We start from the raw sequence: 25578 nt of genomic DNA, 5'->3' as shown, positions 1-25578 counted from the left end.
ATAAAAAAAACCGATAAAATGAATACCGTACAAAACTGCTTCAAAACACCCTAACCTCAAAAACGTCTACTGTCAGCGAAGCTCTCTTGACAGCAGGTTTGTTTTCATTCGGTCCGTCGAAAACTCGTGCACGTGCGTTGCTCCGTTCAGTGCGCTTTTTACTGCAATAAACACAGTTTCTCCTATCGTTCGTACGCTGTAATTAACGAAAATGAGTAAATTTCGTTCGAAACTAAAGCGAAAGACCGGGTCGAAGCGATGGCAGAAGGGAGGCGCTTCATCCTCCAATCCGCAGGAAAGCAAACATCGCGCCAAGGCAAAGGGCCGGTTCTTTCAGTCCAACCTGAGCCTTGCTCCGGCGGCCGGCGAACAGTCGGACCGGAAAAGCAAGCTAACGCTCGAGGCGGTACTGAAGCATGAGGCCATCCAGTCGTACGGTAGTGGTGGCGCGGGCAAAACCAAGACTCCGACGGTGAACGATATTGCGGCCAGTATGAAATCGTTCAGCATGAAAGATGGCGACGATGAGATGATGTCCGATTCGCAGCCGGGAACGTTCAAGACCTTCCAAACGTTTGCCTCCAACTGGAGTGCCTGCTCGAACATGAGCTTCAAGAAGTAAGCAGTAAAGACGAAGATAATGTTTTTTTTTTTTTTTTTTTACAAAATATATGCTATAATGAGAACCTTTTCTTTTTCAGGCTGTTAACCAATTTCCGTGCTGATTCGCAGCTACAGAAAGATATGCTCGCGATACTGGCCGCTCTCACCGAGGTCATCAAGGAGCAGTCGGGCAGCCAAAGCAGCACCGAGTACTTTCTCGCACTGATGGAAACGATCGAGGCGGCAAAGGAGGAAAACGACATCAATGCGGCCGTCTCGCTGCTGGCGATGGGCATCAAGTCCGTGCCGGAGGGTGTGCTGCGGCGCAAGTTTTCCGACACAGCCCAAACGCTGCTGGCGCTGCTGGAACGCTACACCGAAACGGAAAACCACACGATGACGCGCAACCTGATCGGCTGTATTTCGGTGCTGCTGCGGGCGCAAGCGTACGATCAGTGGAAGATGTCATCGACGCTCAAGTTTTTCGACGCAATACTTGCGTTCACCACGCACACCAAGCCGAAGCTGCGCAAAGCAGCCCAGCACGCCGTGGTGGCCGTGATTCATGGCAGCTGCTTTATGCTACCACCGAAGCAGCAGGACACCGCCACCGCCGACCAGGAGGAGCAGCCGAAAAAGGTAGCACCGGTGGTAAAACACCATCCTGCTGGGGGGCGTGTGGCTCGGTTCTGCATCGCCCAGTTTAAGCCGGAAAACCTTGGCAACAACCAAACGGTCATACTGCACATGCTGGGGCTGCTGCACAATGCGCTGCCCGTGTTCAACAAGGACGACATTAAGCTGGTGTCGGAAAATTTGCTCTCCATCATGACCGCCACCAACGTGCTGATACGAACGAACTGCTTCCAAACCTTCCATTCGCTGTTCACGTCCAAGACGGAAAACCTTACACCCGTGCTGGCCGGCAAACTGCTGTCCGCTCTGTACGACTACCGTCCGGAGCGGTCCGATTCGCGACAGATCATCGCCTGGCTGACGGTGCTGAAGGAGGGCCACCTGTTCCTGGCCAAGTACGATCTGGTGCTGTGCAGCACGGCGCTGCCAAAGTTCGTGCAAGTGTGCACGCAAGACTTCTGGTCCTCGGAAAAGCTGGACGTGGTGTCGGCCGCGTCCAATGCGCTCAAGGACATACTGTACGAGTGTGTGCAACCGTGCTGTGCCGACGAGGTCGAGGTCGAAAAACATCGTGCCTCGCTGGAGAAGTCACTGAAGTACATCATCGACGTCCTCTGCACGGCACCGTTCGGACATGCCTCGAAGCAAGTGCTCATCATTTTGGCCATAGCGTTCGATACTACCGGGCGCTACTTCGGCGAGACGCTTGCACCCGCGCTGACGACACTCGGCGCGAGGTATGATCCACAGTCCTCCAACCGCATCCAGATCGAGCATGCCGTCCTGCAAGCCGTCGGTTCGATGGACACTCAGCTGGTGCTGAAGTGCATACCGCTTGCCGGTTCGGACGGCAAGATCGATCTGGACCGCACGTGGATGCTGCCGCTGCTGCGCGAAGGTCTGCAGCACTCCAGCTTCGAGCTGTTCAACAGCGTCATACTGAAGCTGGCCTACCAGTGCTACATGCTGTGGCAAAAGTTCAAGGAAACGGACAACAAACATCAATCCCACATCTTCGAGCTGCTGTGCTGCCAGCTGTGGGGCCTGTTTCCCGGCTTCTGCCGCAAACCGAAGGACGTGTCCAACTTCCGTCTCATTGCGAAAACGCTCGGCATGGTGCTGAACGAAAACCCCGACCTGCGGGCACCAATACTGGACGGTTTGAAGGAGCTGATAACGCACCTGGAAACACCGTCCGAGCGGGAGGAGATTGGCCGGTTTGCGAAAAACTTCCTGCCACGGTTGTTCAACATCTACACCACGAAACCGAACGGCAGCTACGAGAACGAGGTCCGGCAGGCCGCGTTCGAAACGATACAGGCGTACATCTCGATCACGCCCAATCCCGTACTGGACGAGATGTTTAACGTGGCACTGCAGCAGCTGCAGGAGAAAGCGCCGGGCACGTTCATCTACGACACGCTGTTCGATATCGTAGAGCAGCTCGCCCTGTACCAGACGAAGGAGAAGCTGGAGGAGATTTACAAAAAGTACATCTCGGTGATCCTGAAGCAGGACCGGAAGCAGGACACGGTCGCGAAGAGGGATGCAAACCTGCGCCGGCAGATGAAGAAAGCGTTTAAACTGTTGCGCGAAATTTTGTCCTCGGAGAACGAGGGCTGCGTGGCGTTTGTGGCCGACAAGATGGGCAATATCGAGAAGCTGCTGCTCGGCACGATGCACCAGACGTACGACGGCATTCAGGCACCGCGTTTGGCGTAAGTAGTAACGGTTAAGGAATTTCCGCTTTCCATTGAAACATTACTCAAACTCATAATTTGCTTTACCAGATGTTTGAAAATAATGCTAGACAAGCAGCCGACGGTACTGCTGAATGGAAAATTGGTGACACGAACACTATCGGAAGTGGTTGCCACGTATCATTTGGAGGCAGTCAAGAAGGAACAGATTGCGGTACAATTGCTGGAACAGATTGGCGAAATGTTTGATGTAAGTAGGGACAGTAATGTGTGGTACATATTTGCTTATCTTCATATCGACCGTTGCAGAACCAGGAGCAGATTAATGAGTTCATCGATCTCCTCATTGCCGGGTTCGTGGGTGACAGCCAACTGATCACCAACACGATCTGTGTGCTGCGTGCGGTGCTGGAAAAGTTTACCGGTTCGCTGTCGATCGATTCGCTCAAGTTCATGCTGGACCAGGTGCTCACCTTCCTCATCGGCAAAACACGCATGGAGGTTGACGCTGCGTTGCACTTTTTGCACTCGTACACCAAAATTCTTCCCGTTCCGCTCGTGACCAACTATCTGTCTCTGATCGTAAGTATTGCTCTGTCGTCGTCGTGAGCCCTCAGGCAATGTGTAAATTCTAAACTCCTTTTCTCAATTCCCAATTCTTTCGTCTACCTTTTTTTTGCTGCGAAAGGTCAAATCGCTCTCGATGATGGTGCCCGATACCAAGCGCCACAGTCGGTTGATATTGGGTTACATCTGGAAGAAGCTGTGCAAGCGGTTTGGTGCGCAGGAAGTCATACAGCTCGTACCGGGCAATGATGAGGAGACGCACAAGCGGTTGAAGAAAATAAGGAAAGATTTGTCGCGTGCAAAGCGCAACAAACAGGACCGCGACGGCAAGGATGGCGAAGAGAAGGACGAGGAGGATGATGAGGATGACTTTACGAGCGAACTGCAGAAGAAGAGCTTAACGTAAGTAGCGGATGGGGTAAGAAGGGACCGGGACAAGCTATTGCAATAATTGCCCTTATTCCCTCAACAGCATCGATGATATCCTCGCGGATTCTGACTCAGATTCGGGCGTAGAAGATGAAAGAAAGAATCGCTCCAAGAAGAAGGGGTTGGATACGTACATCAAGGAATCGGAAGATAACATCGTGGATTTAGCAGATCTGGATGCGATTGGAAAAATTACAAGTATGTATACGTGTGTGTGTGTGTGCATAACCGAAAGAGTGTTGTGTGTCAGATCGTAACCTTTTTTTTTTAAATGGTTGCAGCCAACGAACCAATGGAAGAGAAAGATCAGTCCCGTCCGGGTACCAGCAAGCAGCACAAAGATGCCAACCGTGGCTTTAAGACGGCTTCCGACGGTCGGCTCATCATCGAAGACATTGAAGATTATTCGGATTCGGACGAAGATCCGGACGAAGCGCTTGGGTACGCGGACAAGACCAAAAAGCGTATCTACGACGAGGACGACAGTGACGACAGCCAGGCCGAACAGGAGGAATACCGACCGAACGAGGACGAAGATGAGGAAGGTCCTTCGTCCCGGAAGCGCAAAGCAATCGATGCACTTAGCGCTCGTTCCGGTATGTCCGGAACGTCTAGCCGGTACGTGGCCGGCGGTAAGGGTATTCATCGTCCAACGGCTGCATCGGTAAAGTCGGGCTACAGTAGCAAGTCGAACCGCACTGCTAAATCGAACGTATCGACCGGTGCCGAATATCGGACGAAGAAAGCGTCCGGAGATATGCTGCGCAAGGGCAAACACGAACCGTACGCGTATGTTCCACTCAGCCGCAATTCTCTCAATCGAAGGTAAGTAGTTTTTTTGTTGTTGTTGTTTAATTCACAAATTCAACATTTTCATTAACTATCGCAAACTGCTCCTTTTTACAAACAGGAAACGGTCGAAAAATGCAGGACAGTTTAAGAGCATTGTGAAAGGCGCTCGAAAGGGTGCAGCTGCCGGGTCGAAGAAACGCCTGCTCAAGGCTGGCACGAAGCGAAAATAACTCAAAGCAGCGATGGCGCGGCGAGGCGCACGCAGTGTTCGGAGGAGATTTGTGATGCGACAAAAGCAAATGGAAACATTCATAACATTGTGACTTCCCTCTTTCGTCAGAAGTTGTTTATAAATTGAATATAGAAGGCTAACCTATTTGTCTATATCAAAGTCAGATGATATTATCCTACCTAGTTGGGTATTAGCATGCATGGTATGGTATGGTTCGATCCTACGTTACACTAATTCCCGCTCAATGCGCGTCGTTATCCATTCGCCCGTGTGTGGATCGGTGCCGCTCAAAGTTTGCTCGATAAACTCCATGTGATTGTTATGATCGATCAGGATCACGGTGTGCGTTCGGCTGCCATAGCTACCGTTGGGCATGCGCACATTAACACTCGAAAGAAATTCCGCATGCTGTCCAGCGCGCCGTGTCAATTCTGGGTCCGGAAAGTGTCTAGAAGAAGCAATTGTAGGATTAATCGAAAATTATAACAACAATTGTACGCCCGTCAGCCCACTTACCGGACATCGCTCTTTAACAGTTCCATCAGCTCATGCACCAACGCATCCTTGTCCGCAAACGGCACGTTGCATCTCGCCACGATCTCGTCGAACCGTTCCCTTCCGCGGCAAACCTTCTGCAGCGGTTTCTCCAGCGTGCTGTTGCCAAATCCAAGCGCCTGCCCGGTCTTGCACGTGTCAATACTGTGCGGTGCATTGCTCGTGTGCAACACGGTACCGCCGGGCTGGTTCCGACCCTCCGAACGATCCGAGCCCTTCGCGTCCAGCTGGATCGACACGAAATTGAACGCTCCAAAGTTGTCCTGCGCCAGCAACTGCTCGCTGTACGCGCGGCTGGCCAGCTCGCCCTTCAGAAAGTTAGCCACGATCGGTCCCCGGCCATTGGTAACGTTGGCCTTATTTTCGCCAGTAACGTTTAGCAGCGCACCGAGCTTAATCTGCCCCGCGGGATGGTTACCGATCGCGAGCCAAGTACCACCCTCGCGACCTGGCTCCATATCACGGCCTCCTATGATGCGGGCGTTTTCTTCCCACGGTGCGGCCAGCTTGGCCGGTCGGGCATAGAACTCGTCCCGATTCGATGCCAGCACCAACCGGTACCGCCCTGCGACGGAACCGTCGTCCACGTACACAAACAGTATACACATGACGCACGATTAAAACGTATTATACCACTCTTTCTTCGAATCACTCCCCTTCATACAACTGCACAATCGAAACACCGACTGTAACCGTGCCGTACTGCTTGTTCACTTTCGATTCGGCACTCTTGCAGGCACCCTGGCGATCCTCTACCCTGCCTACTTTGTTTGCAATTAAAAGCGAAACCTGCTCTCCCCGCTCGAATGTTTTTGTGTGTTCGCGTTTGGTTGTTTTTCTTTTTTTTTGTTCTGCCTTGCTGTCGAACCTTCGTGTGTTCGTATGGCCACTGCTTTGTGACTGCTGCTGGATGCACACTGATGCACACGCACCAACAAACGCGTCGCTCTGGCCGTTTCGGTGCAATGATAATCCAATCAATACTGATAGCGTTCCACGACTGATGACCTTCCTTGCGTGGCCTTCTTCCACCGACGATATTGTCTCGATACCGTGATCGTGTTTTCTCTTTACGCGGTGGTGGTGTGTCAAAGGTCACCTCCGGTGGTCCGGATCCATCCACCGCTTGCCGACTTCGGTTACACCTTATCAAGGTTGCTGTGGAAGAAAAAGAAGGAGAGGGGGAGAAACAAAAAAACGACGAGATAAGTAACCGGAATGACGTGTTGTATCAGACTGCTTTGTTGAGTGATTTTGTTTGATTGGTAAGGGAGTGTGTGAACGATATAGTTGGTGTGTGCGTGTTTGGCAGTGAATGCATCGATGACGTACTTTTGGGATGGGCCAATTGGCCTGCCTCCTGCGGAGTGGCCGCTACTACGCTCGATAGCGACACAAGCGGAACATCGATTGGATGAGGTGAGAAAAAAATTACTGATAAGCGTTACCTTGCTAAAGGGGACCAGCCAGCCAGCGTGATCAAGAACAGCGACCAAAAACCCCCTCCGTTCGAATAGGATGATGGGCAGATGATTTTCGGCCTGCGCTCCTCTGCGCTTGTCCGACTTGGCTGCTGCTAGCTGCTGTTTCGACTGTCGCTGTGCACACTGACTGGTAAGTGCGCTCGTAGTTTGTGGAGCAAAATTTCGCTGCTACCCTCCGAGGGGCTGCTGGGTGTGTGAGTGTGTGTGGTAAAGCGCGATAGTAAGGTAAATTTACAACCGCCGGATCCGCTCACGCGCGCTGTTCACCTGCGAAGACCGATGCCGACGCTAAGCGGTAGTAGCCTACTTCGGTGAGCTTGGTAAACACATTCGAAAGCTAGAGTCGCGGCCGCCGCCGGGTACAGTGTTGAACGAAAGTTATGCGACGGTTGGTGCGCGAGCAGATAAACAATAATATTTTTGCTGCTGGCTTTCGTTTCATGTGCAAGCGTGGCGCACGTTCGGAAGTATTTCAACGTTTTCAACTATGATAATACTATTTTTTTTAAATATATTTACTATTTCTAATTAAACACTGCTTTCCGGCTCAGTTTTCAATGTGAACAGCATTATTCAAAACTTTCATGATGATTTTCAACAGCTGTCGTCAGCTGGGCTGTTGGAAACAGTTCGTGCGATTGTTGAATAATGCCGTTCACATTAGAAACTGACCCGGAACACAGTGTAAGCTCCATTTTAATTGTACGATAGTATTATTTTAGTATAAACACGATTTTAGTATAAACTAGATTATTTTTCAATTGACTCTTAAATGGTTCTGTTTAATAAAAAGGAGAAGGTATGGATCAGCTGGTAAATTTGTCAAGAACATTTGTGATACTTTAAACCATTGAAATTAATGTATGCTTGCATGGCTGCCAAAATGCTCCTTGCATAGACACGTGCCAGATTCCGCAAAGGTTGAAATTAGTTCGAATCCCATTCCAAGGCGGCCTTTTGGAACGCTAAAACTATCCGATATCTGAGCAACTATTTTTCTCTTTTTTTTGACACAATTTGTTGTCGGGGCAAGGCCTGTCTGACTATCTATGACATCGATTAGTCAATTAGCAGAATAATAAGTACTACGAATGACGGACATTGGTTCACACGGAGCTTGAACCCATGACGGGCATGTAGTTAAGTCCTGCGAGTTGACGAGTGTACCACGGTTCCGCACCGGAAGCGGTTACGTGGCGGCAGAATATAAATCACCATCAGAAATTCCTGAATTATTTATAAGTATTTATAAGAAGTTTTTGAAAGACTAATATTGGTTGTGGCAATACGGAAGACATTTTTCAGATTTCCTGAATGATCGGTGCCGTTAAATGGCATTTTTGGGATGCTCTAATTTGGCATTATATAGTAAAAATTGAAGTTTCTTGAACTCCAACGATCCTGGCATCGAAATGTGCAGCCGAATCTCATAAAACCCCCATTGCGACGATGAGGATAACATCCAACCACGAAAAAAATATATATATATCTCAATACCACTACCGCTCCAATCCTAGCGGTGACCATGAATCACACTGGGCCCAATCGGGCTAGATTGCCTATGATTGCAATTCGTGCCTCTGCCACCCGAAACCCTCCCCCAAGGGGCGGGTTTTGGTTGGCGCACGGGTTGAACGAACGATAAATGGCCGCATTGCCGGAACTACCGAGACCGCCAGATCGTTCGTTCACCCCGCGTTCGTTTAGCCTGCCGCCTGTACGGCGATGCGCTTGCGGGTGGATACAGCGGGAGCTGTATCGGGTTTCTCCTCCTCCCATCGGACACCCGCCTACGGCACAGATCCACCTTGGCCAGGTTTCATGACCCTTTGAGCTCTAGCTCCGGCGCGATTAAGCGGTGACACGAAACGATAGATAGGCTGATGTCGTACCGTGTCCCATCCCAACCCCGTTAACGATGCAGCCCAGTTGCCTTTGCTTCGCGGACGTGGGACACATCTTATCACGGCCTGTTTAGCGTTGTGCCGAAATTAATAGCCAAAGGTTATTGACAGATAGGCGGCGATGGCGGTTATCTACCACGCGAACTGGGGCCGACCATGCGAGGCACGAGGAACCTGCGCCAAAATTCAATGAATGCAGCGTAGGCAACGTGATTAGGCAAACAAAAAAAAACATGATCCACTTGAAGATCAATGGCCGATATGTGGCTGCCCGAGTTTACTACAACTCGGCGTCAATGTCGTCGTGTGACTGAGAACGATTGTGAAACCAACGCCTGCGCCTGTGGTCAGTGGATTAAGCCGTTTAAGCCAGCTGTACAGTAGACAGCAATCGACAGAATACCAGACCTTTAGATCTTACCTTACTCTACGCAGCCTTGGATTAGGATAGAGTTGTCCACCAATCGATCATGCTTGGTGGTGTCTTGCAGGCCACCGCACTAATCCTAACAGCATCCGGTCCGACGAAACCAGCGTTGGAATGCATGGCTTTATTTAATGAAACGTGCGTCCCTGTCGTGCACAACCGCGCAACCGCTGTAAACAAACAGGCCGCCTCGCGCCATAGCCCACTTGATACGCCACCACCACGTGCTTCGTCGTGGCCCCTCGAGTCTCGCGCACTTCTCCAGCTGCATTGGCGATCATCATCACCACCACCTGCTGTGGAGCGGTGAGGATCGAAGATGACAGATCGGTTTCTCCTTCTCCCCACCCACCCAGCCACCGATCTGGCACCGACCTTGAACAAGTTTAATGGCACAGAAAGCGCTGACCGCGCGTCTCGCTACCACTGGCCGCTCCCGCTTAGTCCGACGCTGCCTCAAAATGCCGGTACAGAAATCGTTCCAACCGATTGGGCGCACCGGGCACACCATTCTGCCACAAGTGTTTGTGTGTGTGTGTGTGTGTGTATGTTGACTGCAGCTCCAACAGCAGAAGCAGCACATCTTGAACCGTGTCGTTGGTATGGCGTGTAAATGTCACCAACCAAACGCTCGCCGCTGGACCGCTGCCGGTTGGGGGAAACATTAGAAATGCAAATCGGTATCGGATAAAGGTGGCACCTTCGCACCCCGAAAGCGATGAGATTACGCGACTGGCGGCACGCGGACACCGTCGCCGCCGCCGCCATGGCTTTGATTGTTGGCTGGCGTGAGAAACCGCACCAGCGTGATCCGCGTACCCGCGTGTATGTTGGATGCACCAGGAAGACGACGCTGGGAGAGCATCGAGTGTGTGTTCGCTGAAGAGTAGGCGTTGGATGTTTTTTTTTTGGTTGTTGTTGTTTTGCTTGTTGTTGTCGTTGTTATTGCTGAATCGATTTTGCATAATTGAATGATGCCAACGGGGGGAGGCTGCCGATATGTACAGGTGTGGTGTTTGTGTGTGTGTGAATGTTTGTGTGTGATTGGGCATTCAAATGGGGTGTTTGAGTGTTGCCAAGCATACGCATCGCTTGCCTTGTTTTCGATTTAGTGGGTCAGTTCTCCAATATTCTTTTTACGATCGTTTTATTCTTTCAAATGCTGGTGTGTGAATCGTCCATTTCTTGTATAATTCTTGTAAATGAAGTAGATTTTTTTTCATTTGATACCAAGCGCTTGACTTTAAGTGTGTTGCAGTAGTCAACAGAGTTGAAAACGATCGCAAATGGGGGTTTAAATTGTTAACGATAACTTCAGTCCATTCATCCGTATGAGTTGCCTAACCGAATGGTACAAGAGTTCAGTGATTCAAAAGAATTCCTTCGATTCTCGTTTAAGGAATGTTCCACCCAGAACAAAAAAAAAAAAACAATGCTTGGGATATGGAAATACGTCAAGAATGCGATAAGAATTGAGACACGAGACTATAAAAGGGAATGAAATTTACTTTCCACAATCACTATGGAATACCGCTGTAAACAAATTGCAAAAAGCTCCGATCGCGTTTGTATCGCTACCGACCTTCAGCTCAAAGGAGAATTCAAAGGAGTCTTCAGCTAAAACAGTATGTTCGAGCGAGACACAGCTTATTTAAGTTAAACATTGTAACAATCTTACAACTTTTTACTCGATTCAGGACTGGCTGCAGCTCAACTGCATCTATTGCTTGGGCAGGTTTGTAAAATTACGATTGTAGATAAAAGCTCAACAATCGGTTTAACATCATTAACAACATGTTGCAAAACAACAACAACAATTGCGTGTTGCTTTAACCATTTCCGTACAACTTCATTCTCTTTGCGAACTGAATCTACCCACCAATCGGAAAAGTCGATGGAGCCGCATGGTAGGTCACATGTTCCGCGGGAGCAATGAACCACTAACAATAAAATCATACCGCCCTCAGCGACATGAACTGCTCTCAGCCAACCAAATCTAAACCAGATTATTCAGATCTTCTTCTTTTTGTGTGTGTGTGTGTGTGTGTTACAAATGGTTGCGATCGTTTCGCTCCTTCTAAACAAAGGCCCCCAGCACCACACACCCTCGGACAGCATCTCAAACGACGGCGTGGCGATCGCATTGTCGCGCTCTGTTCGCCGGGCCCAGGCCCAGTTTGGTGCACTCGATTGCGCCATCATCTAAACACAGTGCCGACGGTGGCGGTCACTCTTAATCAGTCACCGGCTCAGTGGGCCTGGGCAATTTTGGGGCCCTGGGTTGAAACAACGGTGCTTGCCGATCGGAGTCGATGTCGGATTTGTGGTTGATTATTTATTATGTTTCTCAAACATCTTCCCATCCTGCGCTGGGTGGGACGGGGGGCGGTAGTTTAGTGGGTCACTGCACTTCAGCCTTCCAGCGGTTGCTGGTCGAGGTGAATGACCGACCGCGAATGGCAACGGGCAGCAGCATATCGCTTCCATCTAGTGACCTTCTAGTGAGGGGGGGGGGGGGGGGGGGAGGGGGGGGAGGGATGGTAAGATCGTGCTCTTTTGCATAAGGCAATTTTCTAGCGCTCTCTTCTGGTCAATCTATAGAGCTTCGGCACGGCTTTTGTCCAATCAACCCTTTTGCGCTGCTCGGGGGTCATACACGTTTTTCGGTTGATTTCGGTTCCCGGTCTGCCGAAACGGGTTTCCTTGCTTCCCATCTTGTTTGGACGCACTTTCTGTTAACTGGCGTCCCTTTTTCCACCAGCAACAACAAGAGGAGAATAAAAAAAAACACACACACACACTTTACAAAGGTTTGTCAATTTTCCCCTTTTTGATCTGTTTTTTTTGGGTTGGTTTTGCAGCATGACATCTGCCCAAAATTTGGCAACCACCTGGGCAGTGCTTGGTATGGGGTCAACGATCGTTGCAATGCACACTCGAACTGAAAGGGTTTTGTGAAGCATTTTCAACCCATAGAGTGTGTGTGTGTGTGTGTGTGAATTGCGGAAAAAAAATGGCGCAAAAAATCAAACAGCCGTTTTCTCTCTCTTTTGCTCTCTGCCACATTCACCGCATCTCTCTCGTGCTGCACGGTACTGTAAACGGTGTGTTGAATTAAACATGGAATCCTTGCCAAGAAGCTGGCCCTTCGCTCGTAGAGTTCAACATCCAGGTCCAAGGTCAGCCGGATTTTTGGCAAGGGTTCAGCGTGTATCACCGCCATCATCATCATCATCGTTACGATTCACGTGCATGTACGGGTGTAGTGTAAAAAAAAAGAGAAGAAGAAGAACAGCAAGCACATTGCAAGGGAAGGAACGCTACCGAAGGTAATACAAGCAGGCGCTGCCAAACAGCAGTCCCCGTTAGCAACGCAACATTCAAATTCTCAACAATCATCCTCGCAACGATCCTCGACCGCGTGCGTGGATCCCTTTTCGCGATTATTTCGGGGCCGGCGGCAAACAATACTATCGGCGCTAGGGGTTTGCTTATTAAGTTTAATTTTATTTCTTTTTTTATTGTTATTTATTCCAACGCGCATGCCCCTGCGCGAAGAGGATCCGGCCTTCGATTACACAACATCGCTAACACACACACGGGCACACACGAAAGCTGGTCAAACCAGATCTCCTATGCAAAAGCTGGGCGCTCTAGCCGGGACGGGTAATAAATTCTGGATGCATAAATGGTAAAATTACCCGGTTCGCTCCCCTGCCTGCCTGCCTCGGCCTCGGGATTGCTGCCATTGCATAATATCGTGCGGGCCCTGGCTGCCGGTGTAACGATTTCTATCGTCCGGCTCCTCTCCTTCTCTCTCTCTCTCTCTCTCTCTCTCTCTCTCTATCTCTCTGTCTCTCTCGTCGCACACCTCTTCCATAGTCACCGCTTCCTTTGACAGGCTATTGTGTTTTGCGTCACAGCCGCGGTGATTTGCTGCTGGGAACGGTTTTAGTGACTTGTCACGGGTGTTAATTGCGCGGCACACGAACGAACGAGCGAGCGAGCGAACACGGTCCCGACTCGCGGTATATGTATTATGAACGTTCGCGGCCGTGTTGGTATTAGTCACCGGCCTTAGCGTGCAACTAGGCCAGGAATAACTGTTTCGTTGTATTGCGATTAACTTTTTTTATATGGTGTTGCCCTTTACAGAAATACCTTTACTGAATGAGTGCTACTACAATCGGGTTGGAATTTTTATTATAAATGATAAAAATATATCTAAAAATATAACTCTTTTTTTAAGTAACAGTCGACGACACTTACTTCCAGCATACACAGCATACCCGGCACAGCCCCAACTGGACGCTCCCGTGTACTGCATTACACAGCTGCGCCAAGGCGCATTTTGCCGCGCGCGTATATGCACTTAGTGACAAAACGTGTTGCGCCGGAAAATGACGCCAGCTGCATCCGTTGCGGGGCGGTCGCTCGTGTCCCATTTACTCGACTCGGCACCATTGCCCTGTACTTCCTCCTCTCATCCCCCCCCCCGCTCTCCATCCCACTCGCGGGGAGGCATTCTAATGCCAATGTAATGGCAATGACCTAGCGACTTGCGCGCACTATAGCTGACTTGCTGCAACGAGCGGGTTCCGGCTAGTCCGATTACTCTGCCCTCGATGAAACCGGTGACACCCTTCCGCAACCGCACACACAAACGGGCACAAAAGGGCAATGGACTGGGATGAGTCAAAGAAAAAAGGAAAAAAAAAACAGATAAAAAACGCTCTCAACCACACTCAGCAGTTGTGCCTCCTCGCCTAGAGAACCCCCCCCCCCTCCTCCCTCCTCACCGCACGCTAGTATGTGTGTCAAGTGCAGTAACCGGTAAAGTACACCCAATCACCCACCCACCCCCCACCCGCCCAACTATTGACGAATACGGGGTATGGGCAATCAGGGCTACGCAATCATTGCACTTGAAACTGCGTTTCTTTGGTGTTTTTTTCTTCTTTTTCAATTCTTCCTCGCTCGCTCTTTCTTTGTGCAAGTGCAGTGTTGTTTTTTTATTCTTCTTATTCTTCTTTTCTTTGCTTCTCTATGCTGATAAAGCGAATAAGCGTGTCGGTGTGCCGGGTGACGAGGCGGGATGCACACATGTTTGTACACGTGCGTGTCCCGTTGCTTAATTGGTCACACTAAATCCACACTGATGGAGAGAAGGGAGAAGGGATGGTGGGGCAGAGAAGGAAGAAGAAGGAACATATCGGTAAGATTGAAGAATTTCAAGGTTAGTAGGTGTGCTTTTTTTCAATGTTGTTTTATTAATATGACAGTTATTCTTTTCTGTTACTTTGTTTGTGGCATTCCTGTTTTACTGTACACACAACAATCTTTCTTATGATTGGTATAAGTCGATGGATTTTATTTTGCTTTTTTTTAAATGAATATATACTGTAACTGGAGATATCCTGTGTGTATTTGTTTTTCAAACCATCCAAAGGGATTCTTTTTCTTCTATTTGTCGTAAACATCCTACGCAGACATGCCGCCCGCCGGCTTATACACAGGCTTTCGAGACTTTTATTCAATACATACCTCTCAGTCGGATAGTTGTAAGTCCTTGCTCGGTCCATTATCGGACTTGAACCCACGACGAACGATATTGTTAAGTCGTGCGAGTTGATGACTGCACCACGGAACCGCCCGTAACCAAGGTATTAAAAGTAATATATAAACCAGCGGTCGGCAAAGTCCGGGCCCGCCGCCACGTTCAATCCTTCCCGCGAAAGGATTCGACTGATTTTGAACGATGGGAAGAAACTATTCGTATAAAAAATTACTCAACATTTATGAATTTTTTACCGTTGTATCTTTCAACTTTAGTTATCGTAATGTGCGATGACGGACCAATCAGTATGGTTCAACTAGAGTTCAATATTCCAATATTCCAATGAAAACATTGTTTCAACACGACTTTAACTCTTTAAGAATGGAGGAAGTGGCATACGAAATTTTGTATAGAGAAGATAAACTAAAGAGAGATATTCGACTTTTGCCAATGCAATACATGCAAGACAATGTTTTTTTTATTAATAGTGAAAAAGTTCCATGCATTTTTCTCGTGATAATAATTTCTTCTTTCATTAGTTCTTCTAAGTTTCACACAAATCTGTTGGTTTCATTTTTATCTATTTCCGGACTATTTCCGGTCGTATTTGAAAACAAAAACCAATATAAAACCCCCACTCTTGTATTTACGAGTTCGGCGATTTACGATACTGTTGCTTTTTACGAGTACAACGATTGTCAAAGTGCATTTTTATAAGGAATCAGTTATCAATTTGCCTTAAATGGCATTACTTGTTCGAAAAGCATTTTGATAATTAATAAATGTACGTTTGTCTGGATCATTTTTCAGCAGATCCTTAACATATGAATCTTTTTCATTACGATTTAATAATAGGAGCTACCAATTTTGATCTTTAATTGGCTGATATAATTATAACAAATAACTCCATCAACAATCGCAGTGTCCGATAGCTTCAATGAATTATTTTGTTTGTACAATTTTATAATGTTATAATTTAAGCACAAATCCTACTCCTGGCCCGCCGTTCTCGATCATTTAGTAAATTTGGCCTTTTACCTTAAAAGTTTGCCGACCGCCGATATAAACTATAAACTAATTTTGCAACATTCGTCGTAACAAACGCATAAACAGAATTGATGAATGAATTGAATTCATGCTGTTACTTTTTTTTTTGAAAAAGAATGACAATAAAATAACCTAAAAATGCTATCAAAGAAATATAGCCTGTCAATTCAAATACCTGTGTGAGCCACTTGTGCTTGTTGGTTAAAAAGGTAGCATCAATATGAATTTCCCGATTTATTTCTACGCAGAAGCGTTCCAATTTTTGAATGAATATTCGTACCGTACCTACTGTCTAAGCAACAATAAAGGCAACCGGCCGTCCCGGCGCATCTAATTGCGCATCGGCAGCAGGTGGAATAAAGTGTGCATTTTTACGATCGCTTCCGATCGAGCGCGCAATTCGTCGCTGCATATTGATGCCAGCATTACCAGCGACCAGTTGGCATACGGTTGTGACAAATAAAAGCGCCACACCACTCGGTACCGTGGCCTGGTAACGCATCATCGCCGTGCGCGGCATTGATAATGCTCGGTTGCGTAAGTGTCGATTTGGTGATTCCCAATCGGGGAAGCACCACCACCACCACCAAGTAGCACCAAGCAAACAGGACAGGCTTGCTCTTCTTGCAGAAAGCTCCTTTCTCACTGCGCTTCCGGTGCCGAGAGCGAGAGAGAGAGAGAGAGGAGAGTGAGAGCATACAAGCAAGAAAGCTAAACCAAACGATCCTAGCACACCGGCAACACTTTGTAGTGGATAAATGAATTGCATTCCGGCAACGTGGGGTCAACGTACTGCTCGCTAGTGCTGTGACGAAAGTGCAATTCAGGAAGTGTTGTTGGCACGGCGTGGGAAGCGCCGCTACTGTCGTTTGGAGACGCAGGCAGCGCCGTTTGGGCCAGTAACGGTTGGTGGTTGGACACTGCGGGTCAGCGTGTGCATCAAAGAGTCGGGCGGAGGAGTGGCATCATCATTTCATCATTCTAGTTCTAAACACCAACCGCCAATTGCCCATTCCCCTTCCAGCGGCTACATTCTACTTTGCCCTGTTTGTGAATGTAGAATGTAGCCTCCTTCACTCCTTTCCCCGCCCAAGGGGTGATAGTAAACACAAACACAAACACATACACACATACACCGGGGCGCTGGGAAAGGCACACCTGGGACGCGCGGGCTTGTGAGTGTGCCGCTTGCCGTGCCGGGTGGTTCGGCCCCATCACGGAACTTGTGACCGCACTGCACTGCACCGCGTGAATGCACTCCCGCCCGACACGTGACACGCTAACCTTGAGAGCCGAGCAAACGAGCGGCAAAAACCGTTCCGCTGTCGTGGATGTCATACGTAATGGTCTAATGTGCTCGGCGGCCTAAGTACGTCGGCGTACGTCGGCGTACGTACACCATTCCCGGACGCGTACGCGCGAGGCTTAGATGGCGTGGCTTAGATTCTCCTTCACTCGCTTCCCCTTCAGCGCGCTACAAAGAAATGCAGCAAGATGGGAGAGAGCGAGAGAGAGAGAGAGAGGGGGAGAATGCAACGAGATAGTGAAGAAAAGTCCAGTTTAGACAGCCGCCAGCGTTTGCATTTCCTTGTTAGATAGGGTTGAGGGGGCGCGCATTCTGCATTCGCCACTAATTGGCGCAACATCGGCGATCGCGGCCGGGCAACTGCAGCTGCTGCAGCACACGAAGAAGGAAGGGTGGCAGGGAAGTAAGGGGAGGAGGAGGAGGAGGAGGAGGAGGAGGAGGAGGAGGAGGAGGAGGAGGAGGAAGGGGAATTGGAGGTGATAGTTCCTTTTTGTTTCTGTTTTGCCAAGCTCCCGGCGGCGGCGATTGTGATTGTGGTTTTTGTCAGTGTTCTTGAAAAGTGCATCGGCCTTTTGCTTAGACCGGCTGATCGGCGAGGAAGCTGTGTGTACGTACAGAGTGTCGAATGGCGACAAACACAAACACATACACTCACACAAGATTGTGTGTTGCATCGTGCCGTGGGGCTGCTTGGATGTTTTGGAGCTTTGGCGTGACCGACCTGTACGGCATTGAACCCCGTGCGTGCCAGAGTAGGGAAGGGAATGCGGGCTCATTTGTTTACTACCCTGTTTTGCGATGATTGATTGGGCAGAAGGAACTGAGCAGCATTTAAGCAACTTGTTGCGTGTGGGTTGAGGATTGTGGGTAAGCGCGGTGAAGCTCAGATTATTTATCTTTTGGTACACAAGCACTCGTTTACGGTAGATTTGCAAAAGCTTCTCATTGTGGTTTGAAATGGATTAGGCCAGCGGTCGGCAAACCTTTTTAGGTAAAGGGCCAAATTTACCAAATGGCCGAGAGCCGCGGGCAAGGAGAATGCATTTTATTTTTATTTTATTTTTGCCCATACATTTTTACATTCGACAAGTTTAGAAACAAAAAAATTGATTAATTAAAAGAATTGAGTAATATATTAATAAAAAGCGATGCAATGTTCAAATTCTTATTATTAAATACCTATTATTAAAACTGATTTCTCAGTTAAGGATCGACAATATAGCTACCGATCCCATGCTGCAATTTTTTTTGGGATATTCTGAGAATAAGAAAAAAAAGCTGAAAATTAAAGCGACAAAAGAACATTCAGAATCTAATCGAACGCTTTACCAACAAGTTATGTCATGTCAGACAAATTGATTACTTTTATCTATAAAAAGCTTCTTCACAATAATTTACTCTTGAAATGCAACAGTGTTTTACGAGTATCATTTTATTATTTATCTTCGATATTTCTTATATTCGTTTCAATTTTCCAATGGAGTTATCTCCATTGCCAAGTAGAAGCAATTTTAGTGTTGCATGCGTGAAATCTTAACATCGAGTTTGACTATATCACTATATTAGTCCTTCAATTCCTGTTTACGATAACCAAATTCAAAAGAGTTCGACGGTATGATATGTTATGCTGATAGATGTTTAATAATTTGTATTCGAATAGATGAACGAATAGTGTATACAGGCGTGCCCCGAGTTAAGACCCCCTCGAGTTACGACGAATCGCAGATACGACGATTTTGATTTTGACAACTGAAAGTGGTCATTGACAAGAAATTCAGGTTTTTTTTGAATTTCTGGGCTGATAACCGTTATGCACACATTTCCAAAGATTCAAAAACCACCCGATCTTGAATATCTATATTGTGTACGGCTTTTTGAATATAATTATCGAACATTAAATTAAATAAAACACACGATATCATAGATTCCAACTCTTCAACTTCGGTTACAAACTTTATATTCATAGATATTCGACATACGACTTTTTCGACTTACGCCTTGCTTTGGGACATTTTTTCGGTTCGAAATACAGTCGTATCTCGGGGAACACCTGTACAAAGACCGAAATTTGAAAATCAGACAAATCTTTTCGCGAACCGAAGTTAATGTTGCCGGATTCGGTCCGCGGGCTGGACTTTGCCGACCGCTGGAAAAAAAAAACATTTGGAGTGATCCAGAATCCAGACCAGACGTCACCAAAACTGTTGCTCGTTTGAAAGGACTTACGACAAACTGCCAATTGGAAGATATACACTCAAAGTTTTCTTCCGAATGTATCTTGAAATTACCATTCCAAGACAAACAATGGGTTTTTGTTGCATGCTGCATTAGCAATTAGACATTATAAGCTGCAACTTTTCATGATCCACGCTACGATTAGAATTGAAAATTGGATAAAAAATCATCCACGATTAAAATATAAAACAATAAAATATTCCTGATTCGTCGTTGATTGGCACCCAATTAATACTCTCGTCGTGACTTACTTTACATTGATTAGCTGTTTCTTGGAATACTTTCATCAAACAGTGGATGGAAATTGAATAAAAATGAAACATAAAAAAATAAAAATGCCAAAACGTACGTCAACAAAGATGAGATCGTATCCCCTTTTCGGTAAACGAACCCTTTCTGCGAATGATAAATAACAACAACAGCAACAACAAACCAATCGCATAGAATATGTTTCGTATCTTCCCGGTCATCCAATCGTTCGTCGATCAAACATTCTTGCCCGGTTGCCTTTCACCTTCATCATCTAGGGGTGTAGCTCCTCCCTCCTACCCCTTAAAACAAAAGCGAGAGTGTTGCACCATCCAAAACAAACCGTTTACCGAGCGGGCTGGAGCCGAGCCATGGCCAATTTCGTACCCCGTTTCGCAGCGAATCCCTGCCGCAGCAAAACAACCCCGAACGGTTTCGATCCGGCAGTTCCGGGAAAGAAGAGTCGCTCTAAAACCATAATAACATGCGACCAGCAGCAGCAGCAGCTTCTCCTGCATCTACCGCACATCTTCACAGCGCTAACGGATGTTGATGGCATTCGCGCTGTTTCGCCAGTTTCGCAGAATTCTTTCGGAGGCCTCGAGAAATTAATGATCGCGATTTTCGGAGGCCTCGAAACGGCTGCCCTTTCTTCGGACGTTCTCGCCTGCGAAAACTTTCGCTTTCGCCATTCTTCGCTCCACACGGGGGAGTGGGGTGGTGACGGAGGAGCCAAATTGGAATTGTTTTGCGAAAAACAAAAAAAGGGAACTGACGGGCCCAAAAAAACATGATGCTAACGGACACGAAAGCAAAAGTTTATACTGCCCCGAAACCCATCAAGCGAGCGAGCGTGATCGTTCCCAATGGTGGGGAAGGGGGCGGGGGGAAACAAGGGGCCGATGGCCAATGGCAGCCAATGGTAATAAAATTCTAAACCTTGAAACTGACACTCCGGGCCACCCTAGGGCGAAGTATATAGAGATGCTCTACACACAAAACCATGCCTTCCCCAAATCCTTGGGAAGGAATCTCGTTGAGCAGCGGAGCAGGAGCAGGCCGCAGGAATGTACGATCGCAGCGGAGAAGCACAGGAAAGAAGGAGGAGGAGAAGGAGGATTGGACAAGTTTCAAATGCAACACACAGCATCCCAGCAAACCAGATCCACCAGGAACGGACGGTGATTAGGTGTGAAGAGCGTGAGGTAACGGATATGCAATCTCTCCGCCGAAAAAAAAGGCTAAAAAAGCCATCCCTCCACCGTTTTGGTTGGCCGCGAAACGCGAGCCGCACGAACACACACACACACACACACACATACAGAAAAAAAACCAGCCCTCCCCGCATAACCAGCGCGATGCGATCGCTGCGAGCCGGGAGTTCAACGAACTTCGGACACTTTCGTTGGCGAATGACCTTCTAGGCGACGCAGGCATTGCTCGGGCTGGCAAGGCACGGATGCCAGCAGTCACTGTTTGCTGCAGCATAAACATTCAACAATGAAATTTTCAACAACCGAGCAGAAGGGAAAGAAACCAAACCAAAAAAAAAAATACATTTACGACCAAAACTACAGCCTCCACTAACAAACTGTGCGCAGGGCCAACGTGTGTCAAGCGTGTCAGCAGTGTTGGTGCTGATGCGCAGCGTGCGAAGCAGGAGCAGGAGAGAAAGAGAGATCGAACAAGCAGCAACCAGACCCTTGATTATGCGAAGCGAAATCTACGAAATTGGAGCGAGAATTTTTTGGGAACCGTGTGAAGGACAGGCGGTTAAAAGGGAGATAAAGAGAGAGAGCGAGCGAGCAAAAGTGGGTTGCAAGAACGCGGTCAGCCGCTGGTTATGCTGGAACCGGGGGCAACGGGTTTAGCAAAAAAAAACCTACGTCTAATAGCCTAATCGAATCGCTAGGAAGCAAAGTCCTCCTCTGTGTGTGTCCGGTACAACGTCTGCATCTGTGCGCAATTCTGTGGCGTGGCGCGCAAATCTTACGCGCTTATGCATTGAATGCGCAGCCCAACAGCGGCTCCTGGCAGCGAAAGACAGATGATTGTGGCGGCACACGGACACCGAGCGGAAATTCCAACTTTGTGGGCAGCTCGGCGATGGGAAATTTCGAATTCGCTACACCAACCGTCTCCGGCAAAAATGCCGGCCAAGAACGGTGTGAGAACGGTGTGTGAGACTCTCCCCGTTTGCTACTCAAGGCCACCGTAAAATTGGCTTTTTTTGTGCTCTCCCTCCGCCTGCTGTGCTTCTTAGAGCAACACAATGAACGCACTCCTTACGGCTGCCATGTAATGTAGAACAGCGAACGGAACCACCAGAAATGTGTGCTTTTGTCTTTCGTTTCGCCTTGCGGATGCAATCTGCTTTCTCTGGCGAAGCTTTTATTGGCGTGTGTGTGTGTGTGTGTGTGTGGTTGTCGTATGGCTTAACGTGGGGTAGCATGAGTGGGCGCATGGGGATAGTGAAGCGAGCGAAAGACCTCAAGCCAAGCGCTCGCGCTAGCGACGAACCTGCGTGCCTGTGTGCTAAACAGAAGGGAAGCGGGGTAAGGGCGCGAGGAACACGCGTAGTGTGTGAAAGGGGACGGGTGGGTTTTTGGTACACATTTTTAGCCGAGCGGTTGTTGATCCCTTGGGCTACGGGCTTTGCGGCTACGGGACATCCCCCAGCCCATGAACCGGCTCGGGCTGTCGGCGGGCACGACAAAATGGGTTGACCTTTTAAGGCAAACTAAAAAAGAAGAAAAAAAACGCACACGCACGCACACACAGGCAGACACAGAATCGGCCCCGGGCATGCTCCAAAGGCCCCCCCTGTCCTTTCCCGCCCCGTCCCCGGTCGAGGGCGCTTACGTGAAGAGGCTGGTTGGACCGGCTGATGACCGGCTGACTGGTTGGCTGGCTGGTTGGTTGGCTGACTGGACTGGCGGACTGGCTGGCTCGACCGGCAACATGCCCGGCAACAAACCCCCAAACACGCATCAATATTCATAGCATCTTATTATCCGCTGCCAGTGGAGAGCCACTGTGGGGGATTTTTTTTCTTTTTTCGTTTGTTGCCTCTCTCTAGAGGTGTTCGAGAAAGCCTCTCTCTCCTCCCGTTCATCCAAAAGGGAGGGTGGATGGGGGCAATAGAGGTAGACGGTTTTTGTCGACCCAGCTAACGAAACGCCGAAGAAAATTCAGATCAAAAGAAGAAGAGCCGGACGCACACGAACGCAATGGGCGCGAGGTGCGTGAGTGTTACGAAAGCGCGTGCGCAAGAGAGACAAGAACCGCCGGCCGTAAGGGCCGCCCCGTACGTGTGCCCAACCGGTGGTTTGTGGTGGGACCAGGCGGGGGGAAAACCGGCCATCTCTACACTCACACACATAAACACATGCGGGCCGGTCTCGGGAGGCTGTGTGTGCCACCCGACAGGCAAATGTGTGCCACCGCGGTTGATGGCCGGCTGGGACGGTCCCTCGCGTCCGGCACTCGGTCAGTCGGGGAATGGTGTTGGGCTTCTTTTCCGTTTCTCTTTGCTGGTCGTTGTATGCTTCTTTTCGTACTTTTTTTTGTAATACCTTCTTCGCTGAAGAAAGGTAGCGGTGTTGCTGGGAGACCACTGTGCGATGGGCAAGAAGGGTGGTCAGAACGAGAGAGAAAGATGAAGCGAAAGAGGAATTTATGGAGCCTCAGTGTGACGGGTCAAACGCACCCATCCAGCATCGTCACAACAAGGGGAGGAGGAAGGCAGGACGGAAGGATGAAGGGGGGGGGGGGAGGAGGCAAGGAAAAGAAACGCTAGGCGTCGTGAGTCTGTCCGCGCGGATTATTACGTAGCTGACGAGACGAGCGCGTTTGAGTCGATTTTCGGGTGGATGCGGCTTCCCGTGCCCTCCTCCCCGCACCACAAATGGCCACAAAAAAGGGGATTGCAAAAAAAAAACACACTCACACAGGTAGAAGAAGAAAAAGAACGACTGCTGCTGGTACGAGTCATCGACATCCGAATATCAATCACTGAGCTGCGCCGCGCTCTTTGCCGTTCCACGCCCCAAGCGACTTCTTCTTCATCTTCTTGGGCCTGTTCCACTTCTTGCTTGTCCGTTTTGCCACCCCGATCCGATCAGGAGGCTCCCAACGTTACGGTCACTTTGTGCGTCTGGCCCGTTTCCGCCGTTTCGTGCCGAGCGCAAAAGCGCAGCGCAGCAGCAGCAGCACCACGAAGCGCAGCGCAAGGGTGTGCAATTCGGTTGCGCGAATGGATCTCGGGGGAGGGCGAGCGCGCGTGCTGGTGTGCGTTAGAGCGAGGCATCGCAGCAGCAGCAGCAGCAGCAGCACCACAAATTCCTGCATTTGCTCAAGGTCACAAGCCCACAAGCTCCAGCGAGGCGAGCGGTAAGGTGGCGGAAGAGCGCGAGCAAAGCGTTTTTTTCCCCATTCCTTTCTGTTTGCTCCTTTTTTGCCTTGATTCCAATGCTGTGATGGCGCACTTCCTAGGAATGGGCGCGAAGCTCTTGGCGGTTCAGTTCTTGGCCGCGATGCACTGTTTTTCGGTAAAAGTATACGCGAAAGGGGGGTGGTGTGGAGGGGAAGGATGGGATGGTGGTTCGCTGCGGGATGCACATGCTTCGTCATTTTAGCCTAGCGCTTGGCTGTTCTTCTGTTTTCCCCTTGTTTGAGCTTTATCTTCCTTATATGCGTTGCTGCGTGGTTGCGTTGCTGTGCCGGCGCGGTGCTGTTGCATTTGGGCGAGAATTATTAGAGGGCGAGCGGTTGGTTTTGCAACAACAACGCAAAAAGTCAATATTGAAATGCATGTTTATTGGCCCGGCTCGGTGGTGCCTATCGCCTATTGCATAGTTTTAAAAGCATCAATAAAACTGCGAATTGCTGCGATTCGTGTGTTTTGTGCTTTGGTGTGCTTTGGTGCTGGCGTTGGCTTTAAAGTGCAATTTCGCCTTACCGTTTCGTGCGACAATGTAGCGGAATGGGAATGGGAAATGCTTCGTCCCCCGATAGGATAGGGCCAAATCCGGATAGAGTGGCAGTTTGGAGCCTGCTTTCCAAGGTCACTTTGTAGCTCGTTTGACAGTTTATTGTAGATTTCGTTTTGGTTTTGTTGAAGGTGATTAACACAGGAGCTTTTTTCACACCGAATGCCCTCATAAACGTTGAATTTAGTCACGCTTTAGGTTTGTGTGTGTACTTATTAAAGCATTTTTGTTTATTGTGTCTTTGCAGGTTGTTGCTTATTAAGATGCTATCATTACAAAGTGTTAAAGTGCGTTAAAAAAAGCTTCGCTGCTGGATTTATTCATAATTTTCTATTGGTTTTCTAAGTCACGAAGAAAATCTTTTGGATTGGTAATTGCTGTCAATTTGGATAGAATATGAGTCATCGCAATACATTTAATATAATTTTATTATTAATCTATTCTTTCCATAGATAGGCTCAAAACAGAAATTAACCTTTTTTATAGTTTTTCTTTGACCGAAAGCTCAACCTTTTGGACAGCTTTTATATAGTTGTGTAGTTGAAGGCGGTGTACAAATTCTTTTTTTTTTCAAATTGTAAATTGCCCTCTCAGAACATTGGGGTTAAACAACAACTACAACTAAAATAAAAAAAAACTACAGTTAAAGACCTGTTCCTTTAAAATCTGGTCACTTAGTACAGGCTGTAAAACAAGCAATTTTCAACATAGAATAATGATTATGGCATCAAACGAAAGCTATTTCATTGATATTGCATTGAAAAATATACAATAAATCATAAAATGTTGATGTACAGATGAATGGAATGACTTATCTAGCTTTTCTCTCCACTAGTATCGAATTTGTAAAGTCCTTTTAGTACT

The 25578-nt window shown here is 48.4% G+C and overlaps 2 protein-coding genes across 3 annotated transcripts; one reads left to right on the top strand and one right to left on the bottom strand.

The window, feature by feature from the left end:
- Positions 1 to 80: 80 nt before the first annotated feature.
- Positions 81 to 5099, top strand: LOC121603486 (RRP12-like protein). Its single transcript, XM_041932274.1, has 8 exons — positions 81 to 618; positions 702 to 2957; positions 3030 to 3189; positions 3249 to 3521; positions 3628 to 3908; positions 3979 to 4133; positions 4217 to 4760; positions 4846 to 5099. Exons 1-8 carry the CDS (start codon positions 212 to 214, stop codon positions 4955 to 4957), a joined length of 4188 nt encoding a protein of 1395 aa, XP_041788208.1. The 5' UTR covers positions 81 to 211; the 3' UTR covers positions 4958 to 5099.
- On the bottom strand, positions 5042 to 7396 carry LOC121603491 (transport and Golgi organization protein 2). Of its 2 annotated transcripts, none has more exons than XM_041932281.1 (3): positions 6963 to 7396; positions 5476 to 6672; positions 5042 to 5407 (listed from the first exon to the last, which is right to left on the bottom strand). In XM_041932281.1, the coding sequence occupies exons 2-3, from the start codon at positions 6120 to 6122 to the stop codon at positions 5185 to 5187; spliced, it is 870 nt and encodes a 289-aa protein (XP_041788215.1). In that variant the 5' UTR covers positions 6123 to 6672; positions 6963 to 7396; the 3' UTR covers positions 5042 to 5184. The 2 variants fall into 2 exon arrangements, with proteins under 2 accessions (XP_041788215.1, XP_041788216.1); XM_041932282.1 differs by lacking the exon at positions 6963 to 7396 and adding an exon at positions 6847 to 6905.
- Positions 7397 to 25578: the final 18182 nt, after the last annotated feature.

This window comes from Anopheles merus, chromosome 2R (genome assembly GCF_017562075.2).
Source record: "Anopheles merus strain MAF chromosome 2R, AmerM5.1, whole genome shotgun sequence".
In the NCBI taxonomy this organism is placed as follows: Eukaryota; Metazoa; Arthropoda; class Insecta; order Diptera; family Culicidae; genus Anopheles; species Anopheles merus.
Note: the sequence above shows the minus strand (reverse complement) of the source record. Positions and strands in the feature narration are given on the sequence as shown.

Coding starts and splice junctions, on each gene's coding strand:
- LOC121603486 (XM_041932274.1), top strand. CDS start 212: ATGAGTAAATTTCGTTCGAAACTAAAGCGAAAGACCGGGTCGAAGCGA. Junction 4,134..4,216: donor TGCGATTGGAAAAATTACAA/GTATGTATACGT, acceptor AAATGGTTGCAG/CCAACGAACCAATGGAAGAG. Junction 4,761..4,845: donor CGCAATTCTCTCAATCGAAG/GTAAGTAGTTTT, acceptor TTTTACAAACAG/GAAACGGTCGAAAAATGCAG.
- LOC121603491 (XM_041932281.1), bottom strand. CDS start 6,122: ATGTGTATACTGTTTGTGTACGTGGACGACGGTTCCGTCGCAGGGCGG. Junction 5,408..5,475: donor CTGTTAAAGAGCGATGTCCG/GTAAGTGGGCTG, acceptor TGCTTCTTCTAG/ACACTTTCCGGACCCAGAAT.